The sequence below is a fragment of the Macrobrachium rosenbergii genome, chromosome 11 (genome assembly GCF_040412425.1).
Source record: "Macrobrachium rosenbergii isolate ZJJX-2024 chromosome 11, ASM4041242v1, whole genome shotgun sequence".
NCBI lineage: Eukaryota > Metazoa > Arthropoda > Malacostraca > Decapoda > Palaemonidae > Macrobrachium > Macrobrachium rosenbergii.
Window position 1 is genome coordinate 47674471 of NC_089751.1, and position 18646 is coordinate 47693116.

Consider the following 18646-nt stretch of genomic DNA (forward strand, 5'->3'; position numbering starts at 1 on the left):
TGTTGACCTGACTTCAGATAACAAAGCACTAAAACAAGAGTTTGATGGGTGTGTCAGCTTGATGTACCTTTGCTTGATCCTAAAGAATACTATGCATCTGCATTGTAAATATAAATAATAACAATATTAAAGTGCGTGCTGTTGTTCATTACTTTTTTAAAACTTAACAAAAAGATAAATAATATCAGTAAAGATTTTATGCACATTTCACCCAGTAATTTGTAAAAATTACTGTACATCTCCATTTTAAAGGTGAAGGTTATAACAGTTTCAGAGTATATGCTCTTTTTCAGTACTTTTGTTAAGGCTTACAGTAGTACAAATCTGCGAAGATTATACACTCGTCTCTAGATACAGATATCTTATCATTTCAGTTAAAATCTACATTAATCCCTGTTAGTTGACAAAATAATATTTATTGCAGAGAAATTCCTTTAGTGCAAGATGTGCTTTATATATATTTCTGCTGTCAGTGGAAAGAAAGCAGTTTAAACTTACAGAATGCAGACAACCTGCACTACATAGGTGGAATGGTATTTACCCGGTGAAGATGACTCAACAGGTGATCTAGTTACAGATGATGTTCTTGTGGGAGGCTTAGTAGGCAGTGAATGAGACTTTGCTACAATGGCTGATTTGGGAACTAACGGCCTTGCTTCTCTTCTCCTGTCAGACTTTGAACCGTTGCTCTCAGTCCCTGCAATATTCAGTAACTGTGTTGAACACTTACATATGTTCAAGTATCAAGAGTCAGTATCATAGTTTTAAAACTGTTTTGCTGAAAATTAGCCGCAGTTATTACTTCATGTTCTCATCCAGCATGGAAGTTAGTTTGGGGAAACTCCAAGAATTGTTATGAATCTTTCTGAAATTTTAGTATTCTGTGGAATCATAACTTTTCTGCATTTTTGTAATGTTTATTCTGTGTTGTAAAATTAATGACAAACTTGCAGCTTCATAATGCCGTATTTTGTGAATTCTGTTAAGTAACATAGCTGTAATTGCATAAAAGTCAATTAGCAGAATTAAACTGTAATGGATTATTAAGTCCTGAATATGAGTTCTCAGAGCAAGAAAAATTGCAATACCAAGAAACCTACCTGAATGTTCACCAACATCTTCACTAATGGTATCCATCCTATGAACATCTTCAACTAAAGATACTTTAGGTAGCTCAGCTGGAGGCTGCATGACTCTCTCCATAGCTGGCGAACCTGTAGAAGGCACAGCGCGTCGACGTTCTTCTTCTTCTCGACGCTTAATCTCCCTATCTAATTCCTCTATATCTCGCTCTGTTGGCCATCCACGTTCAATGACAGAACTGCCAGAGTTTGGGGACGAGCTTGCAGAAGAATCACTGTCTAAGTCATCTGTTTCAGGATTGAACACCTCAAAAGTGAGGAAACGTGGCACTGTCTTACGAACGATTTGCACGTTGCGAGTCCCAGTGCTGCCAGTTTTGCGTATAATTTCAATATTTTCACCCAGCAACAACGATGACAACTGCTGAGTAAAGCTAGTGTCTCGCTTTACCACTTGCGGTTCATACTTAGGTACATATTTGCTCGTCTGTGATGAGGGTTGCAATGAAGGTTGTTGAACTGGCTGTGCAATTATAGGTGGCTTTAGAAAACTAGTTTTACTGGAAGATGTTTCTTTCGTCACTGGTGATTCTCTAGTCACCAATGATTCTTTTGTCACTGGTTGTGTCTCACTTGAAGGTTTATCTGGAGAGGCAGGTGTTTCAGTAGGCACAGATTTTACAGATGTTTGAGAGAAATAAGATCCACAAGTTGAAGACACTGTTGGAGGAGGAGTGGCTGGGGGTGTAGAGCCACAGTGACTTTGTAGACGAGCTAGGGGACTCCCACTTCCCAAGGGCTTTAGTGGTGTTGAAGCAACTGTTCGAATGTTTGAAACACTGTGGGATGGCTTGAGTTCCACCCTGATATTCTTTGGTTCAGGTGCCTGATCTATAATAGGTACTGTCTCAGCAGTCTCCTGAGTTTTATCCGAGGGAGGACTAATGCGACGCTGCTGTTGTTGCTGTGGTAGTTGTTGGGGTTGTTGCTGCGGTTGCTGTTGTTGAGGTTGTTGTTGGGATTGCAGGTGCTGTTCGGGCTTTGTTGTTGTGGTAAGAACCTGGGTGCCCATCTTTGGAGCAGTTTTGACCGCCCCTTTTGTGCCTAAATACCGTGCGGGTGCAAAATATCTACCACCAGGTCCAGGAGATTTTGGTGACTTTGGAGACTTAGGTGACTTTGGAGATTTTGGTGATTTGGGCGAATGCTGCTTATCAGATCCCTCTGATGACTCTGAAGAAACAGACCTGTTTCGTTCCTTGTCTACACCACTAACACCAGACTGGCCTGGTTTTGGAACAAATATCACAGACACACAACTATCTTCAGAGTCCAAACTAGTATCACTCTGAAAACTGTTTTCCTTTGAACTGTCAGAACTTTCCTCACGAGAGGATTTTCTGTCCCCAGTTTCCTGGCCTAGGAATCTTTTCTCTGTCCCACACGTCCTTACTTTGTCAGCATTCAATTCATTTCCCTCCCCAGATCTCCCTAATTGATAAATACTAGGAGCTCGTGGTCTGAGTTCATGACTTTTCCCATTATCAGTGGATGACTGCCCAACTTCACTTTGTTGACATTGTGACCCTTCCCCATCATCAGTTCCTGCACTAGTTGATGGTTTAGTACCCTTTGTGACTAGAATTTCGCTTTTCCAAGACTGCAGTAGTTTAACAAGGCCATTTTTCAACGACGAATCAGATTTTTCTCTTTCAAATCTATCTAAACTAGCTGTACGTAACCTTTGAAAACTTTCCCTTATATTCTGAAGCCTTTTGAACTGAGCAGAGAACAGAGACTCCCGAAGAGTTTCTTGTTTTTTCTCACGATTCCCATAGATAAGGTCCTCATTTAAAGAGCTTTGTTTCTGAATACTCTGTTTTATTCTCTCTTTTTCAATAAATCTCTCAATACATATAAATTCATCGTTCAGAGAGCTTTGCTTAATAATCCCCAGTCCCTTTGGAATGCTTAAATGATCCTTATCATCTTCCACAGGTATGGGATCAGGTTCCACTTCACAGGCTTTAGGAGCTTTGCTAATTTCTATAACAATAGATGATGTTTCTACATCACTCATGTCACTCTCATTAATTGAAGCTTTTTGTTTTTTAAGAGTAGGTCTCTTCCTACCAATACGCGGACTGTCTATTTCACTTTCATCACTCTTTCCTTCTGCATTTCTTGCTTCCTTTTTAATTTCCTCAGGGGGTTTTTCTTCTACACTTTTCAAAGTTGGCCCTAGCATTGCTTTACTAGAAATTTCATGGCTGGATAGCGACAAGCATGAAGAACTGGATTTAGATCGCAAAACACTTCCAATAGCCTCGGTTACTCGCCATGGGTCAAGAGACTCCCTGCTGATGGACTTCTCTCTGACTGGGAGAGCCTCTGAGGGCCCCGGGGAACACGGGGATGCTTGAACTAGATCTGTCAAGCTTTTTGACTTAGTTTTGGCGTCAGGATCACCAATAACTGCCATAGTGGAAGTAGTGAGGAACGGCGCCGGCGATGGAGGGATGTCCAGTAACGAAGGATCATCAGGTTCAAGGTGTCGTAGCTCGATTGGCACATCGTCTAGGTTCTCCTGAGAGTCAAGAGACCCGTCGTTGCTGACGGAGGGCCGAGGGTCATCGCTGAGAGAGGGTCGAGGCTCTGACGTCCCCCCTACTTCCATGCTCATGGAGCAACTATCTCCTCTCAGGCCTGAAAAACTTCCACCGTGCATGAACCATGATCTGCCAGAGGATGAAGACCCACGCCGGCTGCTTGTTAGCTTCTGTAAAATAAGTAATCGTAGATAATGGTGGAGCCCGAGCATCTTGTCAGAGGCCTTACGTCATTATGTTATGCATATGGTACAATAATAGTTATGTTCAATTTATTACGTTATATATAATTTTATACTCGAGTTTGTTATGTAATATATCTCAAGAAATATTTCATTTATTTATATTGCATTTCTAAAAGTATTATGTATTTGAAAAGTATAACTGTTTTATTCAGAACTGCACGCTAGCATGTGCAAAAAAATGAAAAAAATTTGTAACATACATGTTTTGGTGTAGATATATCTCACAGTGGTCCATCAGATTATTTTGCCGAAGGAGAAACCTACAACTGTTATGAAATCTAACGAAATTCTATTGTTGTCATATCTTGGAATAAAGCCCGTTTACAAATCTGCTATAAAATTAACCGAATTTACCGAGAATCCATTTTATTTATCATGAAAACGCATATCATCAAATATTGTAAATTCCGAAATAGTTTGAAAAGTTCGAGAAACATGATTATTCGTCGATCATCTACTGTGGGTGAATTGTTTCAGTGCCCGAAACCAATACTTTAAATACGTGATGTTGAAGAAATATAAATAACATCCTAGCATCAACACTAGGTGTCATCAACCCAAGATGAATAATAATGTTCAAAGATACGCAGAATAAAAAATACGTTGTGGCATATCAGTAGCACGTGATGCATTCATTCGAATTCTTTCCAGTCTCTCTGAAGAAAGAAACGCGAGTTTCAGAAAAGCTTGATAATTTGTTGCAATTTTTACCAATACTTCTTCAACAGTCGACTTCTTAAGGGTTTTTTTTAGCCCGTGCTAGTGTCGTCTTAACTTTGCTATCGTCAATCGTCCGTTCCTTTATGACCTAATTTTACTTCTTTCATATCATATTTTAATACTGTTTGAATGAAAGAGGGAGAAACAGCAGAAGCAGTTTTATAAATCGTGAAATAATATAAGCAGTTTTAACGTCAGAATAAGACGGTGGCCCCGTGTTATTGTATGGAGAGACTTTCGTTAATTTCAGCGTGGGGACAATTATTTTCCATAAACGCTACGTAATAAATTGTATTTTTACTCCCCTATTTTCATGTTGATTGTAAAATGCGCCTCTCAGCCGAAGATTATCACTAATATTCTTCCAACACTCATTTCACAAGTAAGTTTTTCTTTCTGGGACTAATCTCCCTTCGCCGTTTGATTTTTGTTTCGCTTCACTTGTAAAATCGAAGATGAAATCACAAAGTAAACAGTGGTATTTATTTATTTTTTTTTTTCGAACAGTTTTGTCCTGAAAACATTTGAATATTATGGTAGTCTGGAATATGCTCTCAAGTCCTTCAGAATATTTTTGCTAAAGAAGTCACGATTTGATGACGGCCATAATTCCAAAGTCACGAGGAAAATTAGGATGTGAAAACTAAAATCTTCTGATGTTAATAATCACATGGACTATTGTGAGTTGTAAAATCAACATAGACATGCTCTATCAAACATCACTATATATAATATATATATATATATATATATATATATATATATATATATATATATATATATATATATATATATATATATATATATATATATATATATGAGTGCATCCATCCATGTATGTATGTATGCATGTTTACATATGTAGTGACTATTTATTTATTGCAGATGTGTATATTCACATATACACTTAACACATACATATATACATGTAAATTGCATCATAAGATGTAGATGTCATACATCATAAGTAAAAACATAAATAGATAAAATCTGACATAACAGAGATAATGTGGAATGGGAAGTTAGGTGAGTGTTTCAATCATTACATACATAATCATTCCTTCGTGCAGGACTTAAAATCAATTCATGCTGCCACTACAAGCTATTTAAAAAAAAAATTCACATAGGAGAACAGACTAGATCAAAATAACAGTTGCATGGTAGAAAGGTATAAAGAACAGATTAGATAGACGTTTGTAACTGTCAGGTAGTGAGGGCTCGTCTTCAGTATTCCAAATACTTTTCATTTTGTTTTCATTCCGTAGATTGGTGGATGTAGTCAATGATTTCGATTGGTAAAGTGAAGGTTTTTAAAGAGATTGTCATTCATAACCTCTGTAGTTCGTTCACAACTTACCAAACGCATATACGTTCTTAATATTCAGGTACTTGAAATGAGCAGGGAGCGTAGGTGTTGAAATTGTAAATACACAAGCAAGCATTCACAAAATCTTTGCTGGGACACTTTATTCTAATGAACATCCACACATGGAGAGCAGAGAAAGTAATCATTTAGACGCGGTGCAGAAGACCCGGGATAATACTTTTTTTTTTGACGGAAATTAGGTTAAACATGCTTTTAACGGTGAGGTTTGAAAGTCTTTGAAAAATTAAATGTAAAAATCGATGATTGTTGGGATGTCCCTGCATTGAGATACTCCTAGGATTAAATCTGCCGCTGGAAATTATAAATACTGAACGGCGCCAAGAAAAATCCCTTTCAAACAACTTTTAGACCGGGCTGTGAAAAAAAAAACAAACTTAGGAGTGTTTGAACTGTACGTGGTTTCTTGCAAAGAAAAAACTGCTTTAGTGGTAGCAGCCATTGTGAAACAATGATTGAAATGTATACTCGTCTACACTGTCCTCTTCTTGGTAATGTTATGTCGAATCACACACACACACACACACACACACACACACACACACACACACACACACACCTTCTTTTACGTAGACAGTCAACTCACAGTTCGTTTGTTCGTTTCAGTGAAAGAAGACTCATCATTCTGCTTTACAAATAAACTTTCTTTCTCAATTTGTTATTTTGAAAATACAGGAAAAGAAACATTTACTCAGTTGTTTAATTGTAATGTGAAGCGGTTTTACCACGTACACAGTTCTTATCGAGAGATTTCTGTATTGACTGTTTGTAAACTATTAGAACAGTGCGAATTAAAATATAGTATCCTTATGTAGCATTTTTAATGATGCAGTTTTGTGGTATTAACGGTACTACTGATCCTGTAGTACCGAGTAGACACTGAAATCGTTTTTGTCTGGTTATTCTCGGAATACAGTCATTTGAAATTGAATGCGGTTTCATATATATATATATATATATATATATATATATATATATATATATATATATATATATATATATATATATATATATTTATGTATATAGATATAATTTATATTTATGTATATATAATTTATGTATATGTTTATACATATTTATATATACAAAATATATATTAGTAAAATATATTATTTATATATATATATATATATATATATATATATATATATATATATATATATATATATATATATATATATATATATATATATATATTGCTACCTGTTCTAACGCGTTATGCTAATGAAATTTTTCCAATACTGAATGGAAGTCTTGTCACGAAAACGGTCAAACTGATCACGGCATGTTTGATGAGCGACAAATTGTAAAGGCTCAGGAGTATCAGATGCGGATTTGAAGGAAAGGCTTCCATGTAGAGCATTACCACTACGGTACAAAAACGTAAATTTCTTCGAAAAAGGTCATGACGGACCCTTAAAAAGATTTTTTTCCCGAAACAGCAAAATTAGACCGCGAAATAGCTCATGCTCGATGAGGATTATGGGACTATTGCTTAATTTAAAAGTTGTGGTATATACGTCTTGCAGTGGATACTTACCTCTTCATGTAAGGTCCATGAACTTCTGTACACTACATGCATTCTCTGAATTACATTTTATAAATTAGGTAAAATGAATTACGAGAATCATTATTGCAGGACTTGATAGTCTTTTGTAATTCACACCACAGTTTAATTAGTGCGCTGTCAAGAGATTCATGTGAAGAAAAGTAATATTGTATGATTGCTCTGAAGAGCACTGCAGTTTCATTAATTAATACGGCAGTAGCAAAGTTGTACATACTCATCACTTGGCCTACCGGTAGATAAGATTTTGGAGACAGCGATAAGGGAAAGAATTATTGCTAGGGCTCTACGCTCACAGGAAATGCAAATCCCATTGAAATTCTTTAAGAGGAAATGGAAGGTATCAGTGAAAGGATATTCATTTTCTTGCTATCATTCCTACAGCAGAATTATACGTATTTTAACAAATCCGAGAACTTCCCCGTAGAGGAAGTTCTTCGCAGGATGAGTAACATCCTTCGCTTGATGATGCAGAAGTGACCAACTTGCTTTCAACAATGAATTTCAAGATGTGGCCTTTGGCATTATGTTACGGTTGGACTTACATATTCGTCTCCTCAAATGAATATAATTATTGTCTTGAACTAGGCCGGGATTAAAGAATACCTTCAAAATGTACTCTCTATGCAATAATAAATTATTTCAAAGTCTCCTTTTACTGTACTTGACTAATATCCTGCTAAGCTACAGCAGCAGTTGAATAAAAATACTTAAATTAATTGTGCTTAGCTGGGTACCTAAAAATACTTTAATTACTTGTGCTTAGCTGGGTACCAGAGCATTTACCGTAGTTAGAAAAATAATTACTCTAAGGAAGGTGCTAGTCTAATACTAAAGCTACAGCAGTACGACAAAAAGTTTTAAAAAATCTTGTGTTCTGTTTGCAAAAAGACAGGTTTCGCGTCAGAGGCATTGTAAGAGCGTCCTAAAATCTAGCATAAAATGGCGATGGCTAAGCTCTACTATGAGTGTGGATAGACACCGCTGGCTATGACTCTCTCTAACTTCAAAAAACAAAGGCAAGGAAAAAAAAAAGATTCAGGAACCGAAATCTAATCGCTTGAAAGGATGATGTCAAGTGCAGATAATGTGTCTTTCTGGTGAGAAGACATGCAAGTGCTGGGCGAGAGGTAGTTAACAGCAATTCTGATTTATATCTTCTAGTATTTAAGAAAAAATCCACAGAGTCACTATAAGAAAATGAAAATAAATAAGAGTTATACGTAGAGAGAAATATAAATGTTCCTCACCACTCATAGGAAATGAATCGGATGAGGGGAAATTGGGGCCATTGAGACAATGTTTCGCATTTATTTATTCGAAATCGGAATCAGCAAGTTCAACGAGTTTACCATTAGGAAACGGGAATTCAAAATCGTGAGTTAAAAAGCTGGAGGGAGTTTATTGCGTCGTTTAAGATTCTAATGGCCACAACTTTGGACTGTTTTTAATATATATATATTTTCCAATGTAAAAAAAAAGGGGGAAGTAAACGAAAGTAGTATATATATCAATATGGAAGAAGTTAGTGTAGAGAGATATAAACACAGGGAACAAACACCGCTCTATCCGCCTCAATCAACCTGGTTGCTAGTGTCGGTGGCTACCTGTAGTGCCCGACGTACAAAGCTGTAACAAGATTCATTGGGGCTACTCAGGTCGGAGGAACTCTGTGACGAGGACGCTGCCCCTGCCGGGTCAATGGCACGAGATCTCGTGCGCCGGCGGCCGTTTCTGCGACTCCCATACCTGACGAAGGGAAGAAGGAGAAATTCATGATGCAGGTATCATAGTATATGAAACGAAGGATCCACACGGTGTGGATGATATACACACTTGGATAGAGGATAGGTGTGTGTGGTTGCTTTCAAATGCTTGTGGTTTACCTCAAATATGTATGTATTATTGCTTTTAAATGCTTGTGGTTTACGACAAATAGGTATACTGTATATGATTGCGTTCAAATGCTCGTGGTCTACCACAAATTTATAAGTAATTGCAAATGGAATTAGGACTCAGGTTACAAATAACTTAGGATTCTTTTTTTATCGAGAAAATTTTGGAAAGTAAAGTAGGCCTACCTTTAAAATTTGAGGAAACTAGATAATTTCTTTGTTCACAAATTATACTGAATTTTCGTTGTTTATTTGGCATCGGTTGGGCAGAAAATTAAGTTAATTTTTTGAAGTTAGAAATTATTGGGTAAACGCTTTCATGCATTCATAGAAATTAGTGTATTTCATTTAATTTAGATTAACCTTGGAGAGGCTGTATATAAACGATGCTTAATTTTAAGAAGCGATTTTTTACTATAAATCTTTGTTAGGGAAAGGGTTAGGTTCAGGTTATTTAAAGAAAAAATGTTTGTTAGAATGTTTGCATGTTAGTAGGAGGTTACTGTGGAATGCTAATTTATCGAAGCCCTTTTTTTTTTTTTATTAGGACCACAACCAGAAAGTTACATGCAATACCCATATACTTTTTTCCCATCACCGAAGTATTTTGACCATCCAGAATACTTGCTTTTTGTGTGTACAAGTCCAACAAGAAACCTGAGGTTTATGCATGGATGTCCTATTGCTGCAGCACTTCTGCACATTTCCATTGTCTTTTCAACCTAAGCAAGAAGAGTGAAGTTATTATGATTTTCTAGTTTGATATGGATTCTACAGTTGATATCGTGTAGAATATTTTTTCCACAGGCAATCATTTCTCTTGAGAAAAGGAGTCCTATTATTATTCTGTTACCTTGCAAGTCCAACGTCAGTTTCTCCTGGTGTTTTGATTAAATTCTTAGAATATTTGCAGGGGCAAGAAATGTTTTAATCTAAACGAAGACCGAGAACATCCGAGATTATATGCAGTATTTACTTAGCATTGCTACAAATAACAGGTGTTATAATCTTTTAAGTGTAGGGGTGTAGGACTTTTCTTATCCTCACTGAAAACAAGAGCTCCATAATGATAAAACCTTGACCGGAAATTAATTAGCAAAGTCTGATCTAGCAAGGCTTCATTTGCTCTATTCTCATAGGCTTCTCTGTAAACGGAATGAAAAAATAATCAGTGTGATAAAACTTACAAGCTTTATTCTTGTTGCTGGAATGTTATGAAATCGTTTTTTGCGGTTATCAAGAACAAGGTTACAGTACATCAGGAAAATTTCTTAGATTTTAAGACTGATTTCTGAGTCGCTCATTAGATGATACACAGTCTCTTTGAAAAACACAAAAAGTTAATCATCTGGAAATATTTAGAGCAATCCTTTTATAACCTAAGTGCATCAATAACCTCAAAGAGAACTCTGTGTTCAGTTTTATGCATAGTTGCATTTTACGTGAAACTACAAAACCAGTAATGAATTCTGTGGAACAAAGCTAAGAAAATATCAAATAAACCTATTATCTTTCAAAGCCAATACACTCCCCTCACCTGTTGGAAGGGCAAGAATCACTATCACTGTGATTGTGAGCATGATAGTGCAGGACATCATCATCATCCGTGGTGGTGGAGTTCAAGTCTCGCTCAACACTCGACGTCTTGTCATCACTGGAAGACTGCTCAGGACGATGCCATGGTACCAACACATCCTGTGACTCAAACTGCAAGGAGTAGTGCCTACTTAGTCACTGAAGCTGAAACTCACTTTCCACCGCTAAAATACCACACACACACACACACACACACATTCTTAACAAGAGGTCTTGCGAGTGGTTCGTAACTCATTCTAACTAGGCCCCGTATATTTGAAAAAATCATACCTCGTTAGTAAAATATTGATCAGTTAATATTAAAGATAAGACAACTTGTCAGTGAATATTGTTTTGAACAAGATTCATCTTTGACGAATGGTACAAAAAATAAAGCGGGTGGTATAACTGAGTTGGATAAATCCTGAGGAAGAGTGGTCATCCATTAAACCTATGAAAATTCACATTATAAGCCTACCTACTCAAAACATTCCCTTACTAAATTAGAAAATAACCAAAGGTGGAATGAATTTGAGTACATTTATATCAGATATGAAAAGTTATCATTATAACGTTTCTGCGTGCATTGAAAAATAGCCGTGATAATAAATAAAATTAAATTTGAATCCCTTGATATGAAAAGGTATTTTATATTTTCTCCCTCATGTACAGACAAAATGAAAGATTTAAAAATGATTTTATTATCATCTAAAGTTATGAGTATTGTTTAATATTCAGACGGCCCAGAGGTTTATTTATTAAAGATTTGGCTAGGTCCTCGAGTCCACGAGTGAGGTGGACTGGGAAGACGAGTCGATTCGCACCTTTCTGTGCCTCTGTTCCATGGCCCATACGCTGATCATAAGGCGGCCCCCGATTCTCAGGATTCTGGCTAGTTCCCTCAAGGCTCTCACGCGCCGCTCGGTGGTGGCGAAGTGGTGGATGACAGCAATGCTGAGGGCGGCGTCGAAGGTCTCATCTCGGAACGGCAGCGCCAGGTTGTCGCTGACCATAACCTGTGGGATTTGGAGGCGATTTAGTGACGGTGCGGAGATTTATGACGGAAGGGAGTTACGGGATAGAGGATTCAGACTCTTTAAGAAATGTCGCAAAGCATAACATTCGAAGTCAGAGTGCAGCGGGAAGACCCTTGGATGCAGAAGTCCCTTGAGAAACTATTAACCGCTCAGAATATAATTTCTGTAAAAAATACACCCACAAATTGGAGAACAACTATATTTCGAAGCACATTCAGTTTCGGAGCGTCATGCTCCCTCTTCATTGCGGAGACATTAAAACCAAAGTTTCAAAAGTCGATACTGATGTGCTATCATGTTATTGTCGTTATTATTCAGAAAATAAACCTTACGCAGATATGATTTTGGTACATTTAATAAAGATTTTAGTCATCTTTATTCATATACTAAGTATACATTTTGAATATAAAAGTTTAACACATACTTATTATTTGTTGGTTCTGTCTAATATTTTGCATTCTTTACGTTCATATTTTAACACTGAATTTTACTAGTATGCCATCATTCACTTATTCATTATCAATCATATCATTAATTTGTATATTTCACCTTCATTACGGCGCTGAATAATCCTGACGGGTTCCGGCGCTTGGTCGTCAAGACCTAAATTTCATAATCAATCAATCAAACAGGGACCAATGACTCGAAATTCAAGCTTCCAAAGAATACGGCCTTCATTATTTTGAAAGAAGAAATAGAGAGTAAAGAGTAATCGGAAACAAAGAAGAGATGAGGTATTAGAAAATAAGAAATAAATTAGATAATTCATAAATAGATAGATACAAATGTAAGTAACTTACAAAACATAAGGAGCATTGCTTTAGGGTAGTAACGCATTGCGTCTCCGAATAGTGAGTTTCTTTAGAAATCAACAAGTGCCAAGAAAAGATATTTGTGAGAAATACAAGAATTCGAAATAATTCCGTGAGAAAACAAAAAGTTCCGAATAAAACATTCCGCCACACAAGAGATAATTTTCTTTTGTTTGATTAGGTTGTGGTGTTTGGGAGATTGGGTGGTTATTGTTAAAAAAAAAGTGTATCATGGGACAGTGTGTGAACTGTAGGTTAACTAATGAAGTAAATTCTTTTAATTTTTCTTATTTAACCTGCATACGATCTAAAAATCACAAAAGACACTTAGGTGAGGGGGTGTCCGGTGGGGGGAGGGGGCCGGGGCGAAGGCATCTGTACGGGAAGGATTCTGTTGTGTTAGTTTTGGTCAATTTATGTAATGGGCACACAAATTACTACGTGTCTGTAGTTAATATCAGTTTCGTAAAGGAATTCATAATAATAATGAGATTTTCCATTTGACTGACAAGCGTTCACGTGTACCTTCCGGTTTTTGAGAAACGAGTGGGTCTCCTCTTGACGCCACTTTCTTTCAAAACTTTGAGTTATTTCTCCCTCTCTCACTGTCACTCGCTTGTGATTATTTCTATTTCTTTTCCTATTTAATGCAATATATCTTTACGCATGGATATGCTGGAGAAATATTAATTAATTAGTTACAAAATTATTTTCTTATTATGTTTTCTGTTCTTGGTCGTCATCTTGGCAAGCACTTCGTGACAAAATATTTGTCACGCCTTTCAACTGTTATTAAGTTCAGAGACATAAATGAAATCAGTTAGTTGAAAATCCCTTACTGCGGATTTAGCGTCTAAGAATAATAAAAAAAAAAACTATTTCTAAAGGCAAGTATCGAAAAATAACTTCTCTCCCAATACATTCATCCGCAGGCCCCAAATTTTCAGGCACACACTCTTCCCCCACCCCGCCCCCTGGTGAGGACGAGGTCGTAACCCAGCGCAGGTTAATCGAAGCCTGCCGCTAAGCTCAACATTACCAATTCCTGCACCGGCGGGAAATGACCAATATCGGCGGTAGATGTTCTCATAAAAGATGCGTCCAGTTGCCGCAGGAAACCGAAATAATTGGCCTTCGCGGCTAACGTCGTGTTATCGGAACCGTTTCTTCACACCTGTCGCAACGCTCTTTTGTGTGTTTTTTTGTTTTTTGTTTTTTCGGGCCCCCTAATATGTCTCGGGATCATTATCCAGAATAACTTTTGTTGAAGGAGAGTTAAAGGACGTGTGAAGATTTGCCGTCCTAGATTTTGGAATGAAGTGGCCGCTGACGGAACTGAAAACCTTTCCTTAGATCTGGATTGATTTTTGTTAAATGATGGAATTGTATGAGGCGCAGTACTAACGTATTCGACTATATAGATTATCTCCTGTCTTAAGTTGTTGTTTGTTTTAATAACTGTTGTGATTATTGGCATTGTTGCTTTCGTTTCACAATACCAGGGATTATATCTTTTTTTTTATTGTTAATATTGGAGTTGTGGAATCTAAAATTGTGTGCTAGTAGATTATTATCAGTGCAAGTTTATGTATTTTATTTCTTCATTAACTTCTCACATTATTTTTAAGTATCACCATCATCAACATATGGCAGTAGACCATCTGTCATTACGTATAGTACCCAGCTCGGTTCCATTCAGTTTTTTCCCATTATTCTTGATAAGGTTATTTCTTTGCTTCTGGTAAGCTATAATTATTGTACACTTCCAATTTCTTAGGTGGAATATATACCATTTCTTAGTCTTCTTATCATATGTATTCCAGACATGAATTTTGGAAGTATAAAGTAATGATGGCTTGCCTGGAGCAGAGAAAAGGCATTAAAGACGAATTAAAAAACAGACGCTGGAATCTGTGGCATCTGTACTTTCGTTCTGCAGTTTATTATTGTTATTATTATTATGAAGGGAGTAGACCCTCTTTTAAACAGGTCTTATTAAAAAGGATGGCTGTATTATTATATATATATAATATATAGTGTCTTTTCTATCTTCCTAATGATTCGCTTCTCAGGCTCAGCGATGTTAGTCAGCAACTGGCCGATATTCATGTTGGAAAAGGATAGTGTGCGGATGGGAAGTCTTTTATGAGCTTGAAAAGCGAATCATAAGGAAGATAGAAAAGACACTATATAAGATAAATTCGCATAATACAGCCATCCTTTTTAATAAGACCTATTATTATTATTATTATTATTATTATTATTATTATTATTATTATTATTATTATTATTATTATTATTATTATTATTATTATTATTATTTTCGTCGCCTTAATTGTAGTAACTGTTGTTGCGATTGACTTTCATTTTAATGTTTTTTAGTTGTTTTGTTTAGATTACGGGTGAAGGTATAGGTTTCCAGTTAGATATAAAAATGTGCTTCTAATTACTTGTAGAAAGGATGGCGACAAATGTAGACTTCGGGGAGATGTTCCGTGTGTATGTGTTTTTGGCCGGGGAGATGTTCCGTGTGTATGTGTTTTTGGCTGTCACACTATATGACCTTTACACATTCTTTTTAGCTACCGCCGCACCTAATTCAGACAACGTACTTAGAATATTGATTGTAACTTTTTTTTCCTATGAAAAACAATGCTACAATTTAAGCGGAAACATATTGAGAGAGAGAGAGAGAGAGAGAGAGAGAGAGAGAGAGAGAGAGAGAGAGAGAGAGAGAGAGAGAGAGAAATCTTACTTCATGATCACGTTCTCTTGCAGCTGCTGTGAGATTGAAACACCTGTCGACTCCCACTTTGACCACCTGATGATTGATGTGCAAATATTTCCCATTGCCGCAACCTGTCGAAGACAAAAGCACGTGTTAACGTCTAAAGGAATTTCGAGGGAGGCTTTTTTTTAGGGACAGTTTAAGTTTTCAGGGGTGTGGGGGGATTTCACTTTTGGATAGGTTGCAAACTTTGGGGATGTAAAATTTTGTTAGGGTTAATTTTTGGGGGGTCGGAGGCTGCGATTTTTTGGAGGTTCCAGTTTTAGAGAGGGTTCATTTTAGGGGTTTGGATTTTTTAAGGTTTGAATTTTGTGGATCAAATATTTTACGGTTTCAGCATTTAGGGAGTAACATTTTGTGAAGGAGTTTATTGTATGGGGATTTTATTTTTTGGGCGTTGCAGTTGAAGAAGTTTCTTTTTTTGAGTGAATGCTAGTTGTCTAGGAGACCTATTTTGTGTGGGCTAAGTTCTTATAAGTTACACTTTTTTGGACTGCATTTTTGTTTTGGGGTGGTGGTTTGTATATTTGGCATTTGTATATTTTCTGGTGGTTTGCTGATACGAAATTTCAGGAAAAACCTTTGCTTGTTTGTTCTCCTCAGTGAGATTCTTTAAAGCCTGTAGTGACTTGACATGACTCGATGAAATCACCAAAACCCATAATCATAATAAAGTTATTATTATTATTATTATTATTATTATTATTATTATTATTATTATTATTATTATTATTATTATTATTATTATTATTATCCTTCACCAAGTTGTCAGTGTATGAAAGGCTCTCACGTAGCTAAAATACAAGGGCGCGTGTTAGCATATGCGGAAGAAATTCCAATTCGTTTATTCGTACCGTGACTGGGTAAATCTTCTAATCATTTGTTACGTCTTCAAGAAAAGAATCTGGTGATCATTATATTTATGAGGTATTATTATGTTTTGTCAGAATCTGTCACGTTTTATCACGTTCCCAAAACTTGCTCTTATCTCAAACAGTTTCTAAACTCATGTTATTACAGTTTGGAACTACAAAAGTCAAATGTTCTTTATTTTAGACGTGAATTGAAATAAACCAGGAAATGCTCGAGATTAACATTAACTGGGGCATGGCTTTCATGTCTTACACCAGCAAATGATGGAGATAAATGCTAACTGGTACATGATCCCAGTCTTATACCAGGAAATTATTGAGATTAAAATTGAGTGGGACATGGTTGCCACGTCTTATACGAAGAAATGATTTAGATTAATAATTGATTGGGACATGATTCATGTCTTACACAAGGAAATGATCGAAACTGATTTTGAGCGGGACATGACTTATGCCAAGAAGTGGCCGGGACTGACATTGATCTGATCACGATTCTAATGTTGCCTAGCAGGAAAGGGTCGAGAATAATATTGATTTGAATATGATTGTCATGTTCAGTTCTAAGAAAATTCAGGGTTAATGTTGACTGGGAAATCATCGTCATGTCTTAAACCAGGAAACTATCGAGACTAATGTTAATTGCGGTAAGATTTTGATGTCTTCAGCGCAGAATAGGTAGACGTTAAGAACTAATAGATTCGGGCTCCGAGAGTTCCCGAAGGAAACGGAAGTGGACAACTCACCAACGTCGGCCACGAACGAGCCGGGTTCGAGGTCGGTGAGGAACTGCCTGACGCGGGGCCATGCCCTGTAGCGGCCGCTGGAGAAGTGGGCAGAGATTTGATCGTAGACGTCGTGGACGTAGGCTCTCTCCAGGGCCAGTGACCTTGCCTCCCGCTCCTTTCGACTCTCCTCGGGGCTCATCCTGACACGCCCGCCAGCCGCCCACACGCCCGCGTTTCCGCCTCCTCCTCGCTACTTCTACTACTCGGACTACTTCTGCTATCCAACCCGCAGCACTTCCTCTTCTTCTTCTTCCTCCTCCTCCTCCCCCTCCTCCTCCTCCTCCTTCTTCTCCTCCTTCTCCTACTCCTGCAGCAGCAGCAGCAGCCCCCTTACTGCCGCCCGCTATCAAGCCCACCGCCCTCATCCGGCTGAAAGGAAAGAAGACAGATCAGTTAATTAGAAAGAGAGTAATTCAATATGAACCTAATGCTAAAATGACAGATAAACAGAATTCATAATCCCTAAAGTTCTTTCCTCTTCCTTAACTCTAAACTCATTTGCTCTCCTCCGAGTTCCTCGTTGGCCGTACCGTGGACATCCTTCATTATTTTTCCTTTGCAGTCGAAGCAGAATTGGGGTATTACCTGTCAGGTAACAGCATCCAGTTAAAACCTCAATATGCTGAAACGGAAGGTAAACGGAAAATGTGATCTTGAAAGTTAACCATTTTTATTATGCCATTCTTCCCATCACTTCATCTCTGCTACTCTATACTCTCCTCCGTGTTCCCAGTTAACATTAGGGTGAGTCGTCTTATTTATTATGATTTATTTACAGTCAACACAGATTCGAGACGTTGCATGCAGTTTCCATTCACATATATAACGATATGAAATTCCAAGAAGTAGTATCCCTGTCTTAGCTCATACTGCTCATCCCCGTAGGTTTTTGCCAGTGCAGCATGTGCCTTCGGTTCTTTAGCCTTCAACCACTTTCACTTTCTTTCATATTCTCTTTCTTCCATCTTATTTTCCAACCTCTCCTAAGAGTTGATTCAGAGTGCAAGTGCGAGGTTTTCCTCCTGTTACACCTTTCAAACTTTTTACAGTCAATTTCCGTTTCAGCGATGAATGACCTCTAGGTTCCAGTGCTTGGCCTTTGGCCTGAATTCTATATCCAGTTCAGTTCAGTTCATACTGCTCATCAGGTTGTGTTCATTCCGCTATAGTTGGATTATTACTCAGCTGTCGTCATTTTGGATCACAAACTACTCTCTTGTTAGGCTTCAAGAGGAAGATTTTATTAGGGAATCGCCACTGTGCATGAGTAACATT

General features: G+C 37.3%; 2 protein-coding genes across 3 annotated transcripts in view; one reads left to right on the forward strand and one right to left on the reverse strand.

Moving 5' to 3' along the window:
- The window catches only part of LOC136843421 (peroxidase mlt-7-like), a 203554-nt gene that overhangs the window by 64717 nt on the left and 120191 nt on the right, over positions 1-18646 (forward strand). The gene's annotated exons all lie outside the window — the stretch shown is intronic.
- Positions 1-18646, reverse strand: part of fid (fire dancer) — a 116629-nt gene that overhangs the window by 1825 nt on the left and 96158 nt on the right. The window contains exons 3-9 of one of the 2 annotated variants that reach the window (XM_067111863.1): positions 17330-17740; positions 15682-15785; positions 11902-12093; positions 11040-11209; positions 9215-9356; positions 1101-3861; positions 542-697 (exon numbers count right to left, since the gene is read on the reverse strand). In XM_067111863.1, coding sequence (XP_066967964.1) covers positions 542-697; positions 1101-3861; positions 9215-9356; positions 11040-11209; positions 11902-12093; positions 15682-15785; positions 17330-17510 — 3706 coding nt within the window. In that variant the 5' untranslated portion in view covers positions 17511-17740. Of the gene's footprint in view, positions 1-541; positions 698-1100; positions 3862-9190; positions 9357-11039; positions 11210-11901; positions 12094-15681; positions 15786-17329; positions 17741-18646 lie in introns of those variants that run through there. The other variant, XM_067111861.1, reaches the window with a different exon arrangement.